The 22,911-nt window shown below is 41.7% G+C and overlaps 1 protein-coding gene across 3 annotated transcripts in view; it reads left to right on the forward strand.

Moving 5' to 3' along the window:
- Positions 1–13,098: 13,098 nt before the first annotated feature.
- CAPN6 (calpain 6) overlaps positions 13,099–22,911 on the forward strand; it is a 68,582-nt gene continuing 58,769 nt past the window's right edge. For all 3 annotated transcript variants that reach the window (XM_061599114.1, XM_061599113.1, XM_061599112.1), the window contains exons 1-2: positions 13,099–13,362; positions 19,877–20,050. In XM_061599114.1, the coding sequence (XP_061455098.1) occupies positions 19,883–20,050 (168 nt within the window). In that variant the 5' untranslated portion in view covers positions 13,099–13,362; positions 19,877–19,882. The remainder of the gene's footprint in view (positions 13,363–19,876; positions 20,051–22,911) is intronic.

The raw sequence follows: 22,911 nt of genomic DNA on the forward strand, positions 1-22,911 counted from the left end.
AGGATTCTTTGAGGGGGAAATTTGCTTTAAATGTATGGTGTGTATGCAGCCTAATACCATTTGTGGGCACCATAGAAGGTGCCATATTGGTGAGCAAAATTAAGAATGCAGAACTGTAAGGAAAGTTTTTTTCTGTTAATGATCTTCTTCAGCACTTTAGAATTTCGGTAGTTGTGGGTTTTTGAATTCACAGTATTGTCAAGAAGTGGCTAAGGGTGTGTGTTTGTGTGTGTGTTTCCAGATTGGGAGTATTTTACCAACAGCCCGCTGCCTCCTTGGCTGCCCACACTTTCTGATCTGAAAAATCCCCATGGGACTAGGGATGGGATCCACGGGCCAACATCACTTCAAAAGCATTCCATTGACCTAACAGGCTGATACAGATTCGAGTTCATTCTTTGTCCACAAGCCGCTGCTTTTACCAATCCTTCTTTTCCCTCTTGGAAAAATGTTGATATTAATAGTGATATATAGAAAGGAAATATTGATATTTTGAAAGCAAATATAGCTATTTAGAAAGGAAATACTGATAAAATATTTATATAACCATAAATATTTTAGACATAGATTTTTTAAAAAATCTGAAAATAGCTGAAAGTCACAACATAAGATTCGATCCACAACAATAGCGAATACGCAAATTAATGGAAAATTTGGTAACCAGTTCCAGTTGAATGGAATTCTAGCACATCCTTGCATGGGACAGCTTACCCCATGATGTCTTCCCCTGGCCATTAACTGAAGCATGAGCACCGGGGAAGGCTGCAGAGTGTGGACCAGTGGTGAGATGATTTGTAGAATGAAAGTAAGGACATATCAACAGTAAAGTAAGCATAACCAAAACCAACAACAGCCTCTCCCGATATGAACCTACCCGTACACTACGCTCAACATAGGGAAGCTCGGAGGGTGGCAACAAGAAAAAGTTTCGAGGAAAGGCGGGTCAGAGGAGACATGATAGAAGTGTATAAAATTATGCATGGCATTGAGAAAGTGGATAGAGAAAAGTTCTTCTCCCTCTCTCATAATACTAGAACTCGTGGACATTCAAAGAAGCTGAATGTTGGAAGATTCAGGACAGACAAAAGGAAGTACTTCTTTACTCAGCGCATAGTTAAACTATGGAATTTGCTCCCACAAGATGCAGTAATGGCCACCAGCTTGGACGGCTTTAAAAGAAGATTAGACAAATTCATGGAGGACAGGGCTATCAATGGCTACTAGCCGTGATGGCTGTGCTGTGCCACCCTAGTCAGAGGCAGCATGCTTCTGAAAACCAGTTGCCGGAAGCCTCAGGAGGGGAGAGTGTTCTTGCACTCGGGTCCTGCTTGCGGGCTTCCCCCAGGCACCTGGTAGGCCACTGTGAGAACAGGATGCTGGACTAGATGGGCCACTGGCCTGATCCAGCAGGCTCTTCTTATGTTCTTATGTTCTTAAAAGGTCCTTTTCAGTGGTGGCCCCTGACTTATGGAACAATCTCCCTGAGGAGATATGCCTGGCGCCAACACTTTTATCTTTCCGGCGCCAGGTTAAAACTTTCCTCTTCACCCAGGCATTTTAATATGTTTTAGCATGTGTTGGTATTGTTTTATCTCTTAAAAATTTTTAAATCTTTTAATGTGTTTTAAATTGTTAATATGTGTTTATTGTATTTTGATGTTGGTCTTGTGCACCGCCCAGAGAGCTTCGGCTATGGGGCGGTATATAAGTTTAATAAATAAATAAAATAAATAAATATTTCACCAACATTGTATCTCCCTTTTGATGATTTTCTTATGCGATTTCTTTTTTCTCATTAATTGATAGAAAATGTTTGGATGGGGGGAACCCAGGAGAAATTGTTCAGCACAGCACTAATCTTCTCATGGACAACCCCTGCTAAATTCCAAGAGAACCCCAGTTTGAAAACCGGCATGTAAAAGGAATAAGCAATGTGTTTCAAAATCTTTGTCACAGCCCACCCAACAACAGGTTTGCTAGCCTGCTGTCTCAACTGTGAACACCACACCCCCATGAAAAAGCCCTTATATGGCAAAATACTCAAGGTGAAACTCATAATGAATGCAAGCCAGACATGAACTCCTGACTTCTGAGAGTACTACCAATGTCATAACATATGAGAAAATGAATGCCATTGCCTGGTCTTTTCTTCCCTGTCATAGAGGTACATAAACCAGCCTGATCTTTTCAATTACATTAGCTTTTCGTGAGGGAGGGAAAAGGCCCCTCGCTATTACAGAATTTATGATGGGGGTGTGTGTTTTCCTGATGCACCACCACATGAGGAAATCTCTGTCTTACTGCCTTTTGGATGAGGCAGAGTTATTAAATCACCTCTTATTCAAGCATTGTTCTCATGACCCTGTGGTGTCACATTCCAGGGGGGAAGGGAGTGCCAAGAGACATCTTGCTTCTTTTCTGATGTTTACATAACATTTTCATCTACAAGTGATGGTTCAATGGAATCCTCTGGAATGATATTAAGGGAACAAGGTTCTCTAGGAGTTCAGAGGGAGGAGAGCTGCCATGATTGATCTTGGTGTGCGGTCAATGGCCAAACCTAATACAATTCCTCATTTTAACTTCTTTTTTCTTCACCTCCTTTTATTTATTTTTTGAAAAAATAATTGCAAAAAAAAGAAAAATATTTCGTTTATATGTGTAAACATGAAACATAAATATAATTTCCTAATATCATGTATCCATAGACAAGAAGTCAATTATGGGTCAAAGAGTGTTGAATACACACTGGTCACTGGTCACTGGTCACTGGTCACTATTATATTTAAAGGAGAATATCAAACTATATGAATGAAAATAAAGACTAAAATTGCCTTGGAATTTTACATTCCAATAATTAACAGCCTCCATTTTTCAATAAATTTGTCCTTCAATATCTCTTATAATATGTGTGCTTTGTCAGCAATGCTATACCCCATATGTTTTTACTATTGCAAGATGTCAAGTGGTTTATCTGATTTCTAATTCCTTATTATGACTGCAGTGATCATAGCTGTTGCAAGTCCATCCTTTTATTTTAATCTTAAAAATGTATACATCTTTTTTTAGGATAGCTATCCTCCCAAGGCAGCTTCCATGTTCTATTAACATATCTACCTACATATATAATAAAAATAAAGAACGTCATCACATTGCAGTTCACTTGGGTACAGACAGGTGGCACTGCAAACTGCAGCATGATGAGAAGTGGTGGATGGGTGGCCCAGGTGAACCACAAAGGGACAGCCAGAACAGGCTAAAGCAGCCCCCCAGTTCTGCTGGCTCCTCAATCTGCCAGCTTTGGGGCCCATGCCTCTAGGATCTAGATCCCCAGGCCAGCTGCCATTGCTACTGGCCACCTTCCTCTTCCCTGGCCAGCTTGGGATCAACTGCTTCTACCACCACTATCATTGCTGCCCAGCCAATTAGGATGAAGAGTCAGTCTGGCAGGAGGAGCACCATGGGAAGGAGGAAGCCAGACAGAAGCAGTGACCAGCCAGCCCAGTAATCTGATGCGGCAGCTGCTGCTGCCAATCCCCAGGCGAGCTACCCACTGCTTCTGGCTTCGTTCCAGCACTGCTCCTCCTGCCAGACTGACTCTTTATCCTGCATGGGGGCTGTGACAGCAGCATAAGATCGAAAGGAAAAGCTCTAAGGCTTTTGTGATCCTTAACCTTGGGGGGAGCAAGGAGAAGCTGTGGGAGGATTGCAATAGGTTGAAAGGATCATCGGAGGCAGGCTTTGCAAGCTTTCTCACATTCTCCCATTGAACCTCTGATATTGGGATTTTGATTGGTGAGTGAGACAACTCACCTGTCAATCATGTGTCCTCACTTTGATCTCATGTGATTGACAGGTGAGTTCCCTCACCCATCTGTTAAAGATGAGGGTGAGTGCCAAAAGGTTTCCCCACTCCTAGTCTGAGGGGTTGGGGGGCAGCGTGTGGGGATTGGCGAGGTCTAGGGGGGAGTTTGGTGAGGGGTGCATAGTAGGTTGGGTTGGTGAACTATGTGAGCAGGGGCACAGCCCCTAGCAGAATAATTAAAAAACTAAGTACATGACAATTCATAAGTAGGACTTGAGTACTACAGTACTTTTACTCATGGAGAATGTAGACCCCTGGGGAATCAAAGTTCTGCAGCACATTGAGGCCATTAGAGTCAGAAAGGAGAGGCTGAGGACGAACCTCTTGAGCTTCTCTCATAGCAGGAAGAACCATAGAGATGAGAAAAACCACTGGTGATAACCAACCCCTGTTCCCTTCCTTCTGAGGCCTTGGGAAGCTGGTTGGGCAGTCGGTAAGGAAAGTTATAAGGGTCTCACCACTTGTTCCTACACACACACACCACATCTATTATATTCAGCATTGTTTGCACATGCTTAGTAGGAGAACTGTGAGGAGGCCGGAGCAGGGAGCTTGCCACGTGAGGAGCTCACATTTCATGCAAGCAGGAGTGAGTTGCCTGAGAAATGCAACATGGTCCAAAGCAGGAAGGCCAAGACAGTGAATAGGTTAGTGTTGAGCAATGCTGCCACCTAGTGAGCAATTGCCATTTCGGTTTTCAACCATTTATCATGTAAATATTTTCTCCTCACACCGGTAGTGCAACTGAATGACAGATGGTTAGTGCAGTTTTTTTCCTAAATATTTTACTGGAATACCACAGCATTGTGAACACCTCCCACTCCGGATGTATGTTGTAATAACCTAAGAACAATTCCCTGCTGGGTCAGAAAAATCACCCACTTGGATCAGCATTCTGCCCAGAAGCTGGGGACAGGCAAATGTCTCGGGGAGTAACAACCATCCTCTCTTTCTCTAGGATGGCCACATGTCCTGCTTTACAGAGGAGAGTCTCTTTTTTGAACGGCTGCCAGACGATAGTCCTCTATTTGAAGACTGTCCAGGCCAAATAAGAAACCAACAAAAGGAAGAACCTGAGCCTTGGAGTTGCCCGTCAACAGCATCCGGTTAGCAAGCTGAGCAGACACAGAAATCATCTGGTAAGTCTTCCCCATTATGGAGAGGTGTACTACATTTCTATGTTGTGGAACTCCCTCCGCACAGAGATGTATCTATCACCTTCACTGTGTCCTTTCTATCATATGATGAAGATGCACCTCTTTACTCTGCCCTTCGATATCTTAGATCAGGTGTGAGACACCTTTGGCCCTCCAGATGTTGCTGAAGTACAACTCCCATCATCCCTGGCCATTGGCCATACTTGCTGGGGCTGATGGGAGCTGCAGTCCAGCAACATCTAGAGGGCCAGAGGTTCCCCACACTTGCCTTAGATATCTGTTTTAAGGACCCAGCTTTCTTGACTGTGATTTCTCTTCAACTTATTTTAATATTGTATTTTTTTAAGATTGCTGTAATCCACCCCAGGAACCTTATGGGGAAGGGCAGATATGAAATCAAAATATTGATGATGATGATGGCAATGTAATTATTTCTAAATTTCTGAATTTGTACCTAACCTTATGAATTAATGCATTTTGTATATTATTTTCACCAATATATTCATTTTGTGCACACTTTAATATATGTTTTTGTGAACATTGCTTGGCTGGTGAACTGCATCGCAAAATTCAGATAAGTGCCAATTTCAAAGGATGGCTGTGTTTCGGTTCTCAGATTGCTTCAGAAAGTGCACATTTGATAAATTCGGCTAGTCCTAACACAGCAGTTGACTCCACAAAGTATCAAAATGTGGATGTGGAGATAAAATACACCGAAGAATCCTTATTTAAAAGTATCTTTTAAATATGATTATTTGTTTGGATTGTTAAAACAAAGTGTAATGAAGAAATGGAATGGAACGGACAGATGAGTGAGCGCATGTGAAAGGGATCTGGACTAGACTGATTTCTCCTTCCTATAAATTCTTTAACGGCTGTAAAGATTTCTATTACTGCTTTTTCGAAACTTCCACACCTCCAGTTTCAAGCTGGCATCAGTGAATATGGAATATCACACTGACTGCAAAATTAACATATTTAATTAGAAATAATCAGGCATGTTAGTTGAAAAGTGGGGCCTCTTTGTTAAGTTTTGGAATAATGGGTGCTATTCATGCTAACAGTAGTCCCACTGAAGTTAATAGACATGACTAACTTAGGTTCACACATTTCAGTGGGTCAACTCTGAGTAGGACTTAACTGGATATAACCTAGTAAGTTTTATAGGGGAAAATCAACCTTATCTTTGTTGCTCAGGTGTTTGGTTGCTGTTGTTTTTCAAATAACGGAGGCTATTATTGTCAGTACAATTCTTTAAAATGCATGGGGAAGGATGAGGGATAGATGGATCAGAGCTTGGAAGTAACTAGTTACAAGTAACGAATTACTTGTAATTCATTACTTTTTTGAGGAACGAGTGGGTAATTCCTTTACATTTTGATTGTAATAGAACTAGGAGTATTTTACTACTTTTGTGGAGTAATTGTAACGTTTCCAGAATTACTTTTGGGCATTACTTGGGGAGGGGGGAGCAGGGGAAGTCTTCTGCTCCTCTGATTTGTGGATGAAAATCATGTGCCTCTAACTGGGCTTCTGTGCAGTGTCGCTCTTTCTTCATGCTCTGTGGATGGGTAGGAGGCGACAACGAAGGAGGCGGAGAGTGAGACAGGATGAAGTGAGAAAACAATTATTTAAAAAAACGGATAGTGGTGGTGAAGAATGGAGTAGAAGGAAAAAGGATCCGGAGGTCAAGAACATGGATAAAGGAGGAGAAGGAGGCAACAGCAGAATGGAGATAAAGAACTGTGGAGGTGAAAGATGACAATGCTCACACGTGTGTGTGAATACTGTGTTTGCACTTGGCACACAAAGTGGCCTCCACCACCCTCTCTGGCTACTGTGCTGCATTTGCAATATTTTAACTTTTTTGGATCTCAGGGGAAAATGTTTGCTTGAGTGAGTGTCCCTTAGTTGGTGGCAGGGTAGGGTCTGGGAGGTGGTTCAGTGAGAGAGATTATGATGACTGGCTGAGTGGGGGGTTGCACTTGATTTGACGTGCAAAGATCTGAGTACAGTAGGGCCCCACTCATACAGCGGGTTACGTTCCGTACCCCCTCAGTAAAGCAAAAACCGCTGTAAAGTGGAACCCATTGAATAGAATGGCACACAATGCCCGAAAACCACCGTAAAAGTGGAACAAGTGCCGTATGAGTGGGGCTTTAGTCTAATTGAGTCTAATTGAGACCGCTGTATTAGCGAATCGCTGTAAAGCAAAGCGCCATAAAGCGAGGCCCTACTGTAGTGGCCTCAGCCTCCCTCCCCACCTCACTTACCAGCAGAGAGACCACCATTGCTATCTTATGAATAAAAATAATTATTCTACTACCGCTATATGTGTTTGTTTATTTTTAATGTTGTTTTAGGCTACTTAGATGTGCAGCAGCCAAGGCCAGCACCTTGTAGATGTTTTTTTTAAGTAACTGAAATGTAATTGTAGTGATTACTTTGGAGGAAAATAAAGTAATCAGTTACTTTCAGAGCAATTGTAATTGTAATGGTAATTACTACTTTTTTGCGCCATGTAACTGTAACTGTAATTTATTACTTTTTAAAAGTAATTTTCCAAGCTCTGGGATGGATGTGCCAGTTTTGGTTTCTTTCAGTTTCTTATTTCTCCCATCTTAAATTCAGTTCTCCACATTTCCGCAGCAATTTGTATTTTTGTTAAAAAAAAGGACTCATGAAAAATCATCAGCATTTTAGTGTGCATTTCTGCTAACAAACATTTTTGTATGTAGTTTTGACATACACATTTTTGCAGAGCAATGCTCCCTAACATAATACATTATGCTATGTTACTTTCATTAATGTATGTATTTTTATGCACACTTGCTCCTAATATATGCATTTTTGTACGCATTGCTTAGTCAGAAAACTGCGTCACAAAATCTGGAAAAGGATCATTGTGTGTCGGTTCACGTATTGGTTTGAAAAGTGTGCATTAGGCAGCTTCTCATTAAAATGCAAACCAGATCAAATTTTCCCCCCATCCCTAGGGACATAGAATTGCATTGTTTCTGTTGGTTAGGACCATCTTAATCTCTTTCTGAAGAGCTGGTAAGAGCTGCCACTTATGATCTGATTAGGGCTTGTGTTATGCCAAAGTCTGTCATTCAGTTTTTCAGAAGTTATCTTTCCCTGAGAAAGAGGGTCCCATTTTTCTGCCTTATTCTCAGGACACTTTCAAATTACTTTACAATATCCGTGGCTGTGCAGTTTCAAGCTTTCCTTGTTGTTGCAACATGTCCAAAGGTGGCATGTATTTTTTCCTTTCCAGGAAAGTTTCTCCAGCACTCTACAAGCCTCCCTTGTTGCCTGCACATCTTGATCTGAAAAAAACCATGGAAGGAGTTATCTTCTGACATCTTCCCCTGTCCATTAACTGAAGCATGGACACCCAGGAAGGCTAAAGAGTGCAGACCACTGGTGAGATAATTTGTAGAAAGAGAAGAAGAATGTTCACAAGCACCCCTTGTTCATCTCAAAAGTAAGGTAAGTTCAACAAGAATCTTCCATCCCATCCCGTGAGAATTTCCCCACAATTTTTCCTCTCCTTTGATAATTTTTTGGATCCAAATTATTTTCTCATAAATTGATGGGAAAGAACACTCTGGAGAAATGTTCAACACAGGGCTAGTATTTGCATGCAGTTATATTGAACTTAAAAAGTTCTGTCTAAGACAGTTTCTTTTTAGATAAGCTAAAATTGTCACAGATGTTTCTGGATAATTTTGGCTCCCCCAAGCTGATACACTGTCCTTGACTTCAGCCGTCTTGACATGTGAACAGCTAGCAAAGCCTTTTCCAGATCCTGTGTGGATTCTCTTGGGTCCTTCTCTGAACAAAACTGCTTAAGGTAGAAAAAAATAAACATGTTGTCTGGGGGAGAATCCCTGCTGGAAATTAGCGCATGTTTTATTAAGCAATTTGCACAGGGCAATGTTATTCATAATTTATGCAGAGCATAGCTGTCATTGAAAAAAGGTTAACTAACAGCTTTTGGCATGTGTTTGCAAAAGTCTGGGGCTTGCCATTGGCTCCCAGAAATAAAACTAATTATAGTTCATATGTGCCAGTGATGGGGTGAGGTAGAGGAGGGTTCCAAGCTTGATCACAGAATGTTTTCCACCCAGTATCAAATGTGTAATCCCAAACAGACTTGTTGGAACTCTGGACACGTCTCTTATCTCACAAACACCTTGAAAGCCAGCAAGGGTATCTAACTGATACTCCTTACTTCCTTACTTTCAAATCTTGGTGTGACTAATTCCAAGGAAGGTGTGCAGCTTCAATAAGTATTCACACATGCACAAAGCTCACTCAGACATCCATTAGCAAGTTCAGCTAACAGTTTTGGAGTCACAGGTGCCAGCCAAGAGCTATCTCGTACTGAAGGGCTGTTCCCACTCAGTCTCAAACCTCTTGAAAACTTACCCAGACGGTATTTTCCAAAGTTCATCTCGAGGTCCATTTGTGATGACAGTAGTCATGTTTGCATGTCTGCCCCATTCCCATATAAGGCAGAGGCAGGGGTAGGGCTTTAATTTTAACCATGAAAGAGATGTAAGGCATATGATGCAGTCCCCTTGCAGAAGCTAAGCAGGTTTGGATGGGAGACCTAGCAACCCCACAGAAGCCACCTTCAGTTCCAAGATGAAAGAAAGATGGCGTATGAATGCATTAAAAACTTTTTAAAAAAAGAAAAGAAATGGGCACTTATAACTTACTTTCTGTAATAAAATAAAGCTGAGAACAACGGACAAGTAAAAATGTAATTTGCAACAAAATTTAGAAAAAAGAGTGGCAAGGAAAAAATACAAACAGTAGTAAGACCAGCATGCTAAAACTTCATCATAAAGCATTGCCTCCATCTGCACTATAAATTTAAGGCAGTGTCATACCACTTTAAACAGTCACAGCTTCCTCCAAAGAGGAACCTAATTTACACTTTATGAACTAAAAGCCATCCTTCAAATTCACATTTATCTGAATTGTGCAGTGCATATTCTCCAGCCAACAAAAATGCACATTCTAGGGTAAAGTGTTCATAAAAATATATTAGTGAAAATAACATACAAAAATGCATTATATTGGGAGAAATCACTTTGCAAAGTTGTGCATATAAAGCAATCGCATAGAATCACATGTATGTTAGGAGAAATGTGCACAGCTGGTGAATTTTCATGAGAATATTTTTTAAAAAAATATTGCAAACCGTGGTGAAAATGCAGAGACGTGAACCTAAGATTAAAACAATGAGAAACTGACACATTTGCCCATCTATACTGAGCGCATGCTGAGTCCTGGTACTTGTGATCACGTAACAGAACCAAGCTCTCAAATCCACTCCTGTTCCCTCGCCCCATGCATTCTTTTTTCAGCAATATTACTGGGAGAGGAATTTTTATTTATTGTAATTATTAAGAACGTAAGAAGAGCCTGGTGGATCAGGCCAATGGCCCATCTAGTCACAGTGGCCTGGCTGATGCCTATGGGAAGCACACAAGCAGGACCTCAACGCAACAGTACTCTTCCCTCCTGCAGTTTCCAGAAACTGGTGTTCAGAAACATACTGCCTCCAACCATGGATGAAGAGCATTAGACAGTTGGAAGTCAGAAATCCTTGCTGATCTACTGTAAATTACCCAGTAAGAAGATCTTCATCTACCTTTTGTCCAGCTCTGCACCCATGCATTTCTGCACATAGGTCAGTCGTGCAGCACATACAAAAGGTTCCTGGATCCATCTCAGGCATCTCCAGGTAGCAGGTGATGGAAAAGACCTCTGCATGAAACCCCAGAGATCAGAGGTAGCCAAGATGGTACCCTCAAGATGAAGTTGGGGCTCCCTTCCTTCCCAGATAGTATGGCCAATGGTCAGGGATGATGGATGTTGGAGTCCAACATCTGGAGGGCACCACCTTGACTACTCCTGCTCTAACAAATCAGTTCCATTGAATTCATGTCCTTTTCATTGCCCCATCTTGCACAGATTTAAAATCCAACACAAGCCCTCTCTAGGTGAGATGCTGACAGTTAATGGGAGCAGACTACACACCAAAGAGGAGCAGTGCATAGCATAATACCCAATTATGCTGTAATCATGTTATTTTAAAAATCATAATGATATTAGGATCATAATAATAGGATTAGCATGGCTATTTCCCTGGGAGTAAGCTCTGCTGAACTCACTGGTGTTCCTGACTGCCTAGGTTTCAATTTGCAAAATACCTCAAGCTTTAACCAAGGATCTGCAGCCAGGGAAATGCAAACTTTGCCTTTTTACTAGAAATGCAAACAATCTTGCAACAACATTGCCATTTAAACTACCAGTGTGAAGTAGGAACCCCATGAAAGAAAAGGAAAGAAGTATCCAGCCTGTGCTTGATTGTTCCACTCATTCTCCGACTTCTTCTAATGCTAATCTGCCACAAAGAAACTTGAGAGCCTTGTTGTCACATCATTCACTTGCCAGAGTAAGGAAGGCCCATCAGTTACTCTGGTACCCTTGCAGACGACATCTTTGCTCTGGTCCTGCACAAAATCCTGGAGCTGCATTTCCCTTCCCCTACACCGCTGTTTGCTGTGACCATTGGGACTGTCAGGGGCAAAGGGGGAGGCAGAGCTAATGACAGTCAGAGACAACTAATTTTGTCATGATCTTCCCCCCTACTGAGTTCTACGAGGGCAACAATGAGACTGAGGCAGAGGCGGAGACGGAAGCTGGCAGCCAGTACCACCACCTGGACTGGATGTAAGTAAGAATGATGACAGGTGGGGGCTGGCTAAGGATAGACTGAGGGTAGTGCAGCCGTGCCTCATCCACCCTGATGGATAAAGCTTCATTGACTGATTGGTTGCTGATAAGAATGGGCAAGAATTCAGCTTAATTCGGATTTTGCACTGGATTTTTCAGTGGTGATGATGACCCTCCGTGGCGCAGAGTGGTAAGCGGCGGTAACGCAGCCGAAGCTCTGCTCACGGCCGGAGTTTGATTCCAACGGAAGGAGGAAGTCGAATCTCCGGTAAAAGGGGTTGAGGTCCACTCAGCCTTCCATCCATCCGTGGTCGGTAAAATGAGTACCCGGCATATGCTGGGGGGTAAAGAAAGGCCGGGGAAGGAACTGGCAATCCCACCCCATATATACAGTCTGCCTAGCAAACGTTGCAAGACGTCACCCTAAGAGTCGGAAACGACTCGCACTATAAGTGCAGGGATACCTTTACCTTTTACTTTTTTCCAATGGTCCACATATTCTCCACCTTTGCAGAGCAATCCCGTTTGCTTCAAACTGCAATGGATTTTCCCCAACACCTCAGATATATTGTCCTTTTATTGATTTTATTCACAGCACAGCACAGCAGTACATCTCTCTGTCTCTGTCTCTCTCTTTCTCTGCCACCCCCCTCCACTCAAATAATCCAAGCTCCAAGCAGGGAGGAAGCAAGCTAAGCCTATAATAGCCTATAATAGTGGAAGAGGAGGAGGAGGAGACAGCAAAGCTGCTTTTCTTTCAAAATATTGACATTTCCTTTCATTTATCAATATATCCTTTCAAAATATCAATATTTCCTTTCAAAATATTAATATTGTCTTTCAAAATATTAATATTAATATTGAAATTTGGAGGAGGAGGAGGAAAAAAATTGAACTGGGAAAAGCAATGGATAACAAACAAAGAACAAACTCTAATTGATACTGCCTATTAGGTTGACAAAATGCTTTTGAAGCAGCGCCAACCAATGGATCCCATCCCTAATTGGTGGCGAAACTGACATTTGTCTCTTACCAGCTTGAAATCTGATGACCTCTGTTGCCAAGGAGAAATAGCATAAAAATAGACAGGGAGACTATCTTGCACATTTTTGCTCAAGTGGAAAACTCAAGACAACTTTCTAAACAAGTCCACTCCTTTTGTTCTTCTTTATTAAAGCAGCATGCCAACACCAGTCCAGTTGATTGCAAAGGAGTGCCAGAAAGCCTTTAGAATCCTCCTTCCTGAGATCTCCTTGTTTGTTTGCTTTTTTAAAAAAAACAACAGGATGTGAATGGTAATCCTCTTAACAGATGTGTCCCAGGAATGAACCAAGGAAAGCTCCTTTCCAGCCGTGTTCTTCCCCCCCCCACAAGACTCATACTCAAATATTCCAAGTTGATGTTCAAGAAAGAAAGAGGGAGAAGCAAACTGAAGTTGTGATGAACCTCCCCCTCCAATTATTGGATCTTGGTACAGTCTAAAGAGTTTTCTGGTTAAGAAGCCGGGAGTTCTCTGTTTGCAGTTTGTGTGTGTGCTTGCCGGACAGCTCAGGAGCCCCGTGGTGCAAACTTGGTTTAATCCAGGTAAGTGACTGGTATAACAGCAATTATAATGCTTACTGGATTCATTTTTTCAATATCTTCCTGTCAAAAAACCATGCAGCTGTCACTGAGCTGAGCACGGGAATGCAAGATTTTACTGTGCAAGGTTTTGAGGATTTAGGCCCAGTGCAAAACTGCACTCGGTGCCTTTGGAAGTTCAAAGAATGACTCCCAAAACAGGGTCACATGGACATTTTTTCTGAGGGAAAGTTTACATAAAATCTGTTTGATTTAACAGGCAGAAATAGAAACAGAAACCCGCAGTACTGAAAGGCTGAACAGTGTTTTGGAAATCTCACACTCACTGCCAGCTACACGTTACAAATATAGAAATATCCTTCATTTGTGCCCATATAATACATATATATATTATCAAGATCTGTGTGTCACAACACTTTTCTTATGTACCCTGCTGTTAGACACTCCCAGCTGTTGCTGTTTCTCCATACCTGCTTTGATAAATCACCTGCCCATCCTAATAAATTATTGTTATTTGGGGAATGTCTCCTTCACATTTTTAATGTGAGCTATTGGAATTGTGATTCTTTGGGGTTGATCTCTAGAAGTCAAGTCTTGGAATGAGGAGTGAATGCTATCATCTCTAAGATCAAGGCATGTGCATGAATCTTAAGGCACCATTAACAGCAAAGACTAACAAATTTATTATGGCATAAATTTTCATGGCCTAGAGTCCACTTTATTAAATGCATGAAATGTAAATGTATATATATATACACACACAGTCGTGGACAGGGGAGCGACTGTAAGCAGTGAGGTCAGAGGGAAAAGAAATGCAAAAAATACAGATAGTGACAATTCAATTAGAGCCAGAATGTATGCAAAAAATTCAAAATGATGCTTTACAATAGAAGAGATAGGTGATGAAACAATCAGCTTGGTACTGAGTTAGTTAGCATCCAAAGTGGAAGAGGAAACCACTGTCTCTCTTCTGACCCAACTGAACAGAACTGAACTTCTTGATTAATTGTCATTCATCAGTGTCATGCTGAAGCCCTCCTTCAAAATTCCTTTGTTCAAGAATGGACACTTTAAGATCAGTAACAGAGTGTCCTGGGAGACTGAAATGTTCAAAATATTCTCCTACTTTTTTCTGAATATTGCCATTTCTTACATCAGATTTATGTCCCTTGATTACTTTCCACAGGGACTGGCCTGTATGTCCTAAGCAGAATGCAGAAAAGCATTTCTGGCAGATGATAGCACATGTTAGGCTATAAGATGAGCAAGTGAATGCATCCTTGATGTTGCGGCTGATGTTGTTAGAACTGAAACAGAGCCATCCTTCAAAATTTGCACTCTGAATTTTGCAATGCAATTCTCCAACCAAAGTTTACAAAAATGCATATATTAGGGGAAGGTGTGCATAAAAATGAATATATTAGTGAAAACAACATACAAAAATATGTTATATTAGGAGAAATTGCTTTCAAGAATGTGTACATTAATCAAAACAGCATAGAAAAGATGTTTATTAGGAGAAATTCACACTAAAATGCTGAAGAATTTTCATAAGGTTTTTATAAAAATTGCTGGGAAAATGTGGCGAAGTGAGTTTAAGATTGGAAAAATGAGAAACTGAGAGAACTGAAACTGACAGATCCTTCCATCCCTAATAACAATTGCTTATTTTATCTTCCATGAATTTGTCTAATTCCTTTTAAAGCTTTGGGGCCATCACTACACCTTCTGGTAGCAAATTCTAACATTTTAATTACACCATGTATGAAGAACACTAGCAACTTAACATAGTTAAGATAGTTTTATCTGTTAGTTGTTTTATGTTGACGAATTTTGTATACGCCTTTTTGGGTTTGTGTCTCATGTATTTTTCAGAATTTCAGTCGGGCAACATTATCAAAGTTGTTGATCTAGTTTCTACTTTTTCCTGTATATTCCAATTGCAATGGTTTGTGGCTAATGCAAATAAATGACTTTGAAAAACACTAGCAACTTAACACTTAACAGTTTATTTAAAATATTAATGATTGAACCTTTTCCCTCCCCTTGGATGATATCATCATCATCATCATCATCAGCCGTTCACCAGAAGTTCCCAGAGAGGGCATAACAAAATATACAGTTTTAAATGTTTAAAATAAATCATGAGATAGGGAGAAAGATCTTTTTGGGTTCACTTTCTCTACACCAGGAATGGGAGATGTTGTTGCCCCTCCAGATGTTGTTTGAATCCAACTCCTTTCAGCTTCAGCCAGCATGACCAGTAGCAAGGGATGATGGGAGCTGTACTCCAGCAACATCTGGAGGAAAATGCCCAAATGTACCAGTCCCTCCTCTGAGTGACATTATATTGCTCATGAAAGGAAACCACTTAAATCTACAGTTACTTGTATGCATGAGCAGGCTGATGGGTCGCTTTAAATGAGGTTCACAAACCTGGGTGATGAATTCAACCTTGTCACTGGAGCCTCAGGTGGCCTCGGTGGCTAGGAGTGCCTTCTTCCAGCCTTGTCCCCTTTTGAACAGTGATGACTTGGTCACTGTACTCCATGCCCTGGTGACTTCCAGACTGGATTATTGAAATGTTCTCTGAGTGGGGCTGCCCTTGAAGACAACTTGGAAACTTCAACTGGTCCAAAACAGAACAGCCAGATTATCGGCCGGGGTTCCATTTAACTCTCATATGATTCCTGTTTTAAAACAGCTGCTTTGGTTGCCAGTTCATTTCTGGGCCCAAGTCACAGTGCTTACACTTACGTTTAAAGCTCTAAACGACTTAGGCTTCAAATATCTGAAAGACTGTCTCCTTCTCCACAGACCCTCGGGCATTGAGACTAACAGAGGGAACCTCTTGGTAGTTCCAATGCCTCAGAATTTCGAGAGGTGGCTCAAGAGGGGGCATTCTGTGGCAGCCCCTAAGTTGTGGAATTCCCTCCACACAGAGCTGTGTCTGGCTCCTTCGCTATACAGCTTTCATTGTATGCTGAAGACACACCTCTTCACCCTGGCTTTTGACACTTCAGATATAGATATACTAGGACCCTTTCCAGTTGTGAATGTAATTTGTTTTAATTTGTTCTAAACTGCTTTTAATAAGGTATTCTATATTGTTGTGACCCACCCTGGGTGGTTGTTGTTGTTGTTGTTGTTATTGTTTATTGCATTTATATACTGCCCCACAGCCGAAGCTCTCTGGGCGGTTTACAACAATTAAAAACATTAAAAACAAATATACAAATTTAAAAACACATTTTAAGAGCAATTTAAAAACAAATGCTAAAATGCCTGGGAGAAGAGGAAATCGTGATGATGATGATGATGATACTTCAGATTCCCCATTTGTAAAATAGAGTATTATTGCCTTGTTTATTGCAAGGTTTTGGGGAGGATGACTGAAATAAACAGGGTTGATCTGTTTACATAGTATAGACGATTAATATAAGTTTGTGAGAAATTGGTTGTGGACAGTTGGTGTTTCTCTGGATTATATTTCTATTCTAATGATCTAGAAAGAGTCTACCACCCACTGTGATAGCTGGTGGTAATAAACTCATAGTACACCTCCTCCCCCCACCACAATTTATTTATTTCCTGGGCGGTTCCTTGTTAGGTCACATTTTTATCATTTGCACCAAACCATGACATTTTCTTCTCAGAAGATGAGCACTGAAAGGAGAAAGGGGATGGTGATGATCAATAAAATGCTATGCATGTGAATTATGGCCTAGCAGTTTGCAAACAGGTAGCGGGGATATTTCCCTGGAGCTGATTTAGACACAAACTGGATTTGCAGTTTGGCCACTGCTGTGCTTTGTTTTGTTTTTAATAAGAATATGCTAATGTGTTTTACTGCAAGCTGATGATCTCCATCCTGCCTAAGAGGACCATATATTTTGTTTACTCCTTTAAAACCGCTTTGGTTCATGCCCAGTCTTATCCGCTCGCCCCCCTCCAACTTTGCAGCTGTTGAACAACCAGTTCTCACAGCTGGGTCTGATTTAGAGTTGCCAGTCTCATGCTGTGGAACACCCTTCCAGCAGAGATTCAGCAGGCATCTTTTTCTGGGACATCCAGGCATCTCTTGAAGCCTTTTTCATGCTGGCAGGCCTTTGCAGCTGGTTCGTTTTTATTTTTGATTAGCCGGTCACCTTAACGATATCAGTTTTTTTTAAATGTTAAATGTTTTTTAATGTTTCAACAGTGTACACCACCTTGATATCTTATGATACGGTGATATAAAATACTTCTTATAAATAAATAAATGTACTTGTCGACTTGGCTGTGGTAATAACAATGACATTTCCAGTGATTGCACAGGATTATATCTGAACCAGGGTCAGATCTGAATGGAGCCTGCTATCATATCATAACCCACGTTCATATGCTACTGAGATCTTAGGCTATTTATATTTCCAACAGAGTGGCATAGTGCTTTATAGCATTCTTTCTTTTTATATATATAAAAGAACAAAGAATCTTGTGGCATGTTAAACTAACAAATTTGTTATAGTATAAGCTTTCATGGGGCTCACCATATACATGGAGTGAGATATAGACCAGGGTTCGAATCCCCACCCAGCCATTCAGCTTACTGGGTGACCGTGGGCCAGTCACTGCCTCTCAGCCTCATGAAAACTCTGTTCATAGGGTCACCATAAGTCGGAATCGACTTGAAGGCAGTACATTTACATTTATGGTTTGGGGGGCGATTGTAAACAGAGAGGTCAGTAGGAAAAGAACAGCGGAAAAGTGCAGGCAGTGATAATTACATAATTAACAGTAGTGATTCACAAGAACAGTTGTTGGCAACCCAACTGTTTACTTTGAGTAGACCTTTTAAAACAGACCGTTCAGTGTAGAAAGCCATTTCTGTTCCGATAGTGTGTTCCAAAAGATAAGTGCTTAAATCATTTATTTTTAAATTTTATTTAGCAAGATTTATATGCCGCATACACACACAAATATCTCGAAGCAGTTTGCATAATAGTATAACATATGCACAGAAAAAACAGCAATAAAACAAACGTTAAAAAAAGCAGAAAATAAAATTATCCAAATACGGGGGGGGGGGGGGGGGGAAGCAACCGTTTCAAGATCAAATACACAATAAAATTGTGTGTCTTGGGTAGGCTTGCACAAAAATGTAAACAATACAGTGAAGATGCCTAATATTAATATTAATAATACATTATGAATTGTGGCCACCTTCAGCAGGAAATCTCTTCACCCTTCTGTGATCCCAACAAGTTGTGGGTTGCATCATGTGAATGATAGGAAAGGAACATGGGAAGCTGCCTTATACTGAATCATCCTGTCCATGCAATCATACTGCGTGATCCATTAATAATGCCCATGCAGTTGCATTATTCACAAGAAGTCGGCTGTCATGTTGATTTCCAGCACAGACATGTTGATTCATCCCAGGAGGGCTGGTGCCCACTGGAACTGAACTGATACGGTGGAATGGGATGGCTTTAAAAGAGGATTTTTTTAAAATCATGGAAGATAAGGATATCAAGCGCTACTAGCAATGATGGCCGGGCTCTTTCTGCATGGTCGGAGGCAGCGTGCTACTGAATAGCATGGAAGCCACAGGAAGGGAGAGTGTCCTTGCACTCGGGTCCTGCTTGCGGGCTTCCCCCAGGCATCTGGTTGGCCACTGTGAGAACAGGATGTTGGATTAGATGGGCCATTGGCCTGATCCAGCAGGCTCTTCTTATGTTCTTCTGGAACACAGAGAGGCCAACAGTAAGTAGAGCAACAGAGAGTGACAAAGAGAGCCAACAGCAGTAATTCTGTTTTTGTCACCCATCTGAAAGGGCACAACCGAGACTAAAGAAGAGGAAGCTGTCAAACAGAGCCACCCTCTATACCCCACTTCACCCTAACAGCACAGCCTCTGCTGGCCTCCTGCTCCATGGGTGTGTGTGAGAGAGAAATGGCACAAATATTAATTTTATTATTTATTTATTACTGGCATTTGTTAGTCGCTTTTTTTCAACAGTAGAACTCAAAGCGACTTGCAACAAGAAAAAACACAATAATTGAAATAACTTTTAACAAAAGCAAACAATTGCAAAACAATTTCAAGCAAAATCATATAACCATAATAAAAAAATAGCAAATATTACAATACCAGAATGAATACCACACTATAAATATAATCACATATAATAGAAGGCCACATTATATATTTATTTAGACATGTAACTTTATTACCTTGCAGTCCACCAACTCTGCTCTATCCATATCCTTGCTTTAATTTTTCAAACTATCATATGAGATTGATTTGTAAAGATGATTAGCCTTGCCACGTGATTGACCTTGCTACAGGTTCCACACCTTGGACAGCTCCTTGAAAGTTTGAACTAAAACCCAGGGCAGATTACCCTGCCCCAATGACATCAGAGCCACCACTGGGCCTTGCCCCCAATTAACTCCTTGCTATGCTGACTCAAACTGATTTGGTGGTTCAACAGTTTCTGCAGAATGATTTATTTTCATCTTCTTTTGGCAGAGTGCCATGGATTCTAAGTCAGTAAAACCTTTCAAAAACCAAAATTACCAGCAACTGAAGCACAAATGCCTTGAACAAAGGAATCTCTTTGAAGACCCTGAATTTCCAGCGTCTGATGCATCTCTCTTCTACAGAAGTCCCCCACCAGGGAAAGTGGAATGGAAGCGGCCAAAGGTATTCATGAAGTGCTCATTCTATGGAGCTTGGTTATCTTTACTGTTTGGTTGAGTTCTCACATCTTAATTGCCTAGCTTGGAATAATGTATCTTGGTTTATTAAGCCAAGATATGCCTATGCTTTGTGCCCACATGCACCATCCCTCCAGTTCTCCCACCTCGATGTACTCCAGACTTCCTGGGTTAATTAAAAATTGTCTCCTGTAACACCTGAACCAGGCAACTATGGTTACCAGGGTCAGAATGTTTTGAAGTTCGTTTCAGATGCTAGTTTGTCCCTAACCTGGAAACCACAGTTTCCCGGTTCAAATGTAATAGGAAACAATGGTTAATTAAACCCAGGAAGTCTTCATTTGTGGCATGAGGAGGAGGAAAGGGGTGAAGTGAGTGTGCTCAAGCTGTGGGGTTATCCTGGCTTAATGAAATGAAGTATGTTACATCTGGACTAGGTCAATATATGCTCTTTCTTTTCAAGAGGCAGGAGAGAGTATGAGTGAGTTCAAGCCAGATTTGAGTCCAGAACAGTCTTTCCCGCTCAGATATGTTAAGTCCTTATAAAGGAGGGAGGGACTATGAACATGTGCAGAGGGGCTTTTATTGATCCCCACCAGGACCTGATCTGGGACACTAAGCTCAGGGATCCCTGTCATAGGGCTAACTACTCAACCCTCCATTCATCAGCTGAAACAAACAATACAAACAGTTCATCTTCGCTTGTAAAGCTGTTGACCTGCATGGGCAGCATTGCGTTAATGGCTCATTGTTGTTGTTGTTTTTGAGGGGGAGCAGTCATTAAGAGGAAATTGTACATCAGCACCCATTCAATAAATCAAAAGGCAGGAAGGCAAAAGGGCTGTAAGAGGTGGTATACAAATCAATAAGCAAAATAAATAAGAACAAAGAATGGACTACTAATACAACAGAAGCATCCGGATATTGAACAAATGGAAGGGGTATCAAAGGTGCTGTTCACCTTAGGCACCACTTGTTCTAGGGCAGGGGGCACCAGTGTAGTGCCCATAGATGCAATGGTGTCTTTGAAGCCTTGCCTGGGTGCCCACAAAGTCTGTGACACCCACCCCCATCCCCGTGGTCATTAGATGATAGGAGCGGTTACCCTTTTCTCCCTTGAAAAGTAGATAGAGTGGGGGAGGAAGTTGGAAGGATGACTCTCTTTCCCTCTTCCTCTTTCAGCTCTATGTACTTTTCAAGACTCAGATGAATTCTGCTGGTAATGGTTAGAGGAGAAGGTGCCCATGGCACTTGCTCAAAAATTTAAATGGGATAACAGGCCTAAGAAGGTTAGTAATCCCTGGTCTAGGGCTGGCCCAGGTCACCACTGGTGTTGCTCCCTCTGCAGTTGGCCTGACAGGTCAGCTTGGCAGATGGTAAGCAGCACCAAACTTTACTAGGCTTCCCTCCCTTTCTTTGTTGCATCAACGTTTGCTCACCGAGAGGCACAGACCTCCCTGCTGCCAAGGGAGACTGGCAAGGATGCAGGCCCAGCTCAGGCGACCAAAGAACCTTCCACAGGCTCCAGGACCCCCGACAATGCCCTCTGCCACTGATGCCCCCAAGCCACTATTTTAAAATTTCCCACAATGCTATATTGAAGGCCTTATGAGGAATTGTGAAGGGCAGCTCTTAGCTGTGCCCATTACTGCCACCACGTAAACCTGTGGCTGGGAGCCTACCAACATATGAGAGGGCTCCACCACCACCACCAGGAAACAAAGTACCAAAGTGCACATCAAAGAATGGAACCCATCAGCCAGCCCTTGTTGTCAGAAGGTGATGGGTCTGAAGTTACTTAACCCTGCCCACAACCACTGTCAGCGTTTCTCCAGACATTTTTTGCACTTATTCAGCAAATGTCGTTAATTGTTCAGGATAGATGTTGCAGAACCATTCCACATATATTCATTCATCCACTATGATGTATTCATTCATTCACTATGATGATTATATCCTCCCATTTCTTCCATGATGGCACAGAGAAGGGTGTAAATGGGATTCCTAATAGTCTCCCATCCAGGCACTGATCAAACCAAGTCCTGCTTAGCTTCAGCTAGGTTGCTACACCATGTGCCTTCAGACCATGCACTCTTCCGTTTGAAGACCATTGTGGGATGGTACTCATCAAAAACATCCCCCATTATCTGTTTCAATACTTTTTTCATAAGGAGGAAAGAGAAAAGTTGTCTTCCTCTCAACCCTCTCCCCAGATTCACTACTGGTCTATGTCAGGGGTATGGAATATTTCACACCCCAGTGTTTGTGATGGGCAGGGCAAAAGGCAAAGTGGAAAAGCCAACAGATGTGATTCTTACCTATATAGAATAGGCTACATTCCAGCCGTGAAAAAAATCAACACACACATACACACATCTCCATCCAGGCAGATGATTGGAGTTATCACAATTCAGGGACACAGTCTAGCCAGGCAAAAGCACCTGATGCAAAGCCAGTGAGTCATGTGACCTGCAGAGTGTCCCAAGGGCCAGACAGAAATACATGCAGGGTCACATTTAGCCCCCAGGCCTGAGGTTTCTCAGCCCAGTCTATTTTAAACTGCCCATTTTCTTGCAAGTGAGGAACTGTTGGTTACTGAGAGAGTGATCCACTTTTGTCTTTGCTGGGACTACTTGAGACAAATCTTTAGCAGTAGCATACTGGCAAATTCAGAAGTGCAGGGTCCCTTCATGTTAGTCACAGCCATACTCTGCTGTGGGGGTTGAGAATGAGATCCTTATTAAATGCCTTTTCCAACAACAACAAACACTCCTAGGAGACAATAAGCACGAAAGAGGAGAGTGTTAGCTACTGAGAAGATTCTTCTTAGTGGCTGACTCACCTCCT

This window comes from Rhineura floridana, chromosome 16, assembly GCF_030035675.1.
Source record: "Rhineura floridana isolate rRhiFlo1 chromosome 16, rRhiFlo1.hap2, whole genome shotgun sequence".
In the NCBI taxonomy this organism is placed as follows: Eukaryota; Metazoa; Chordata; class Lepidosauria; order Squamata; family Rhineuridae; genus Rhineura; species Rhineura floridana.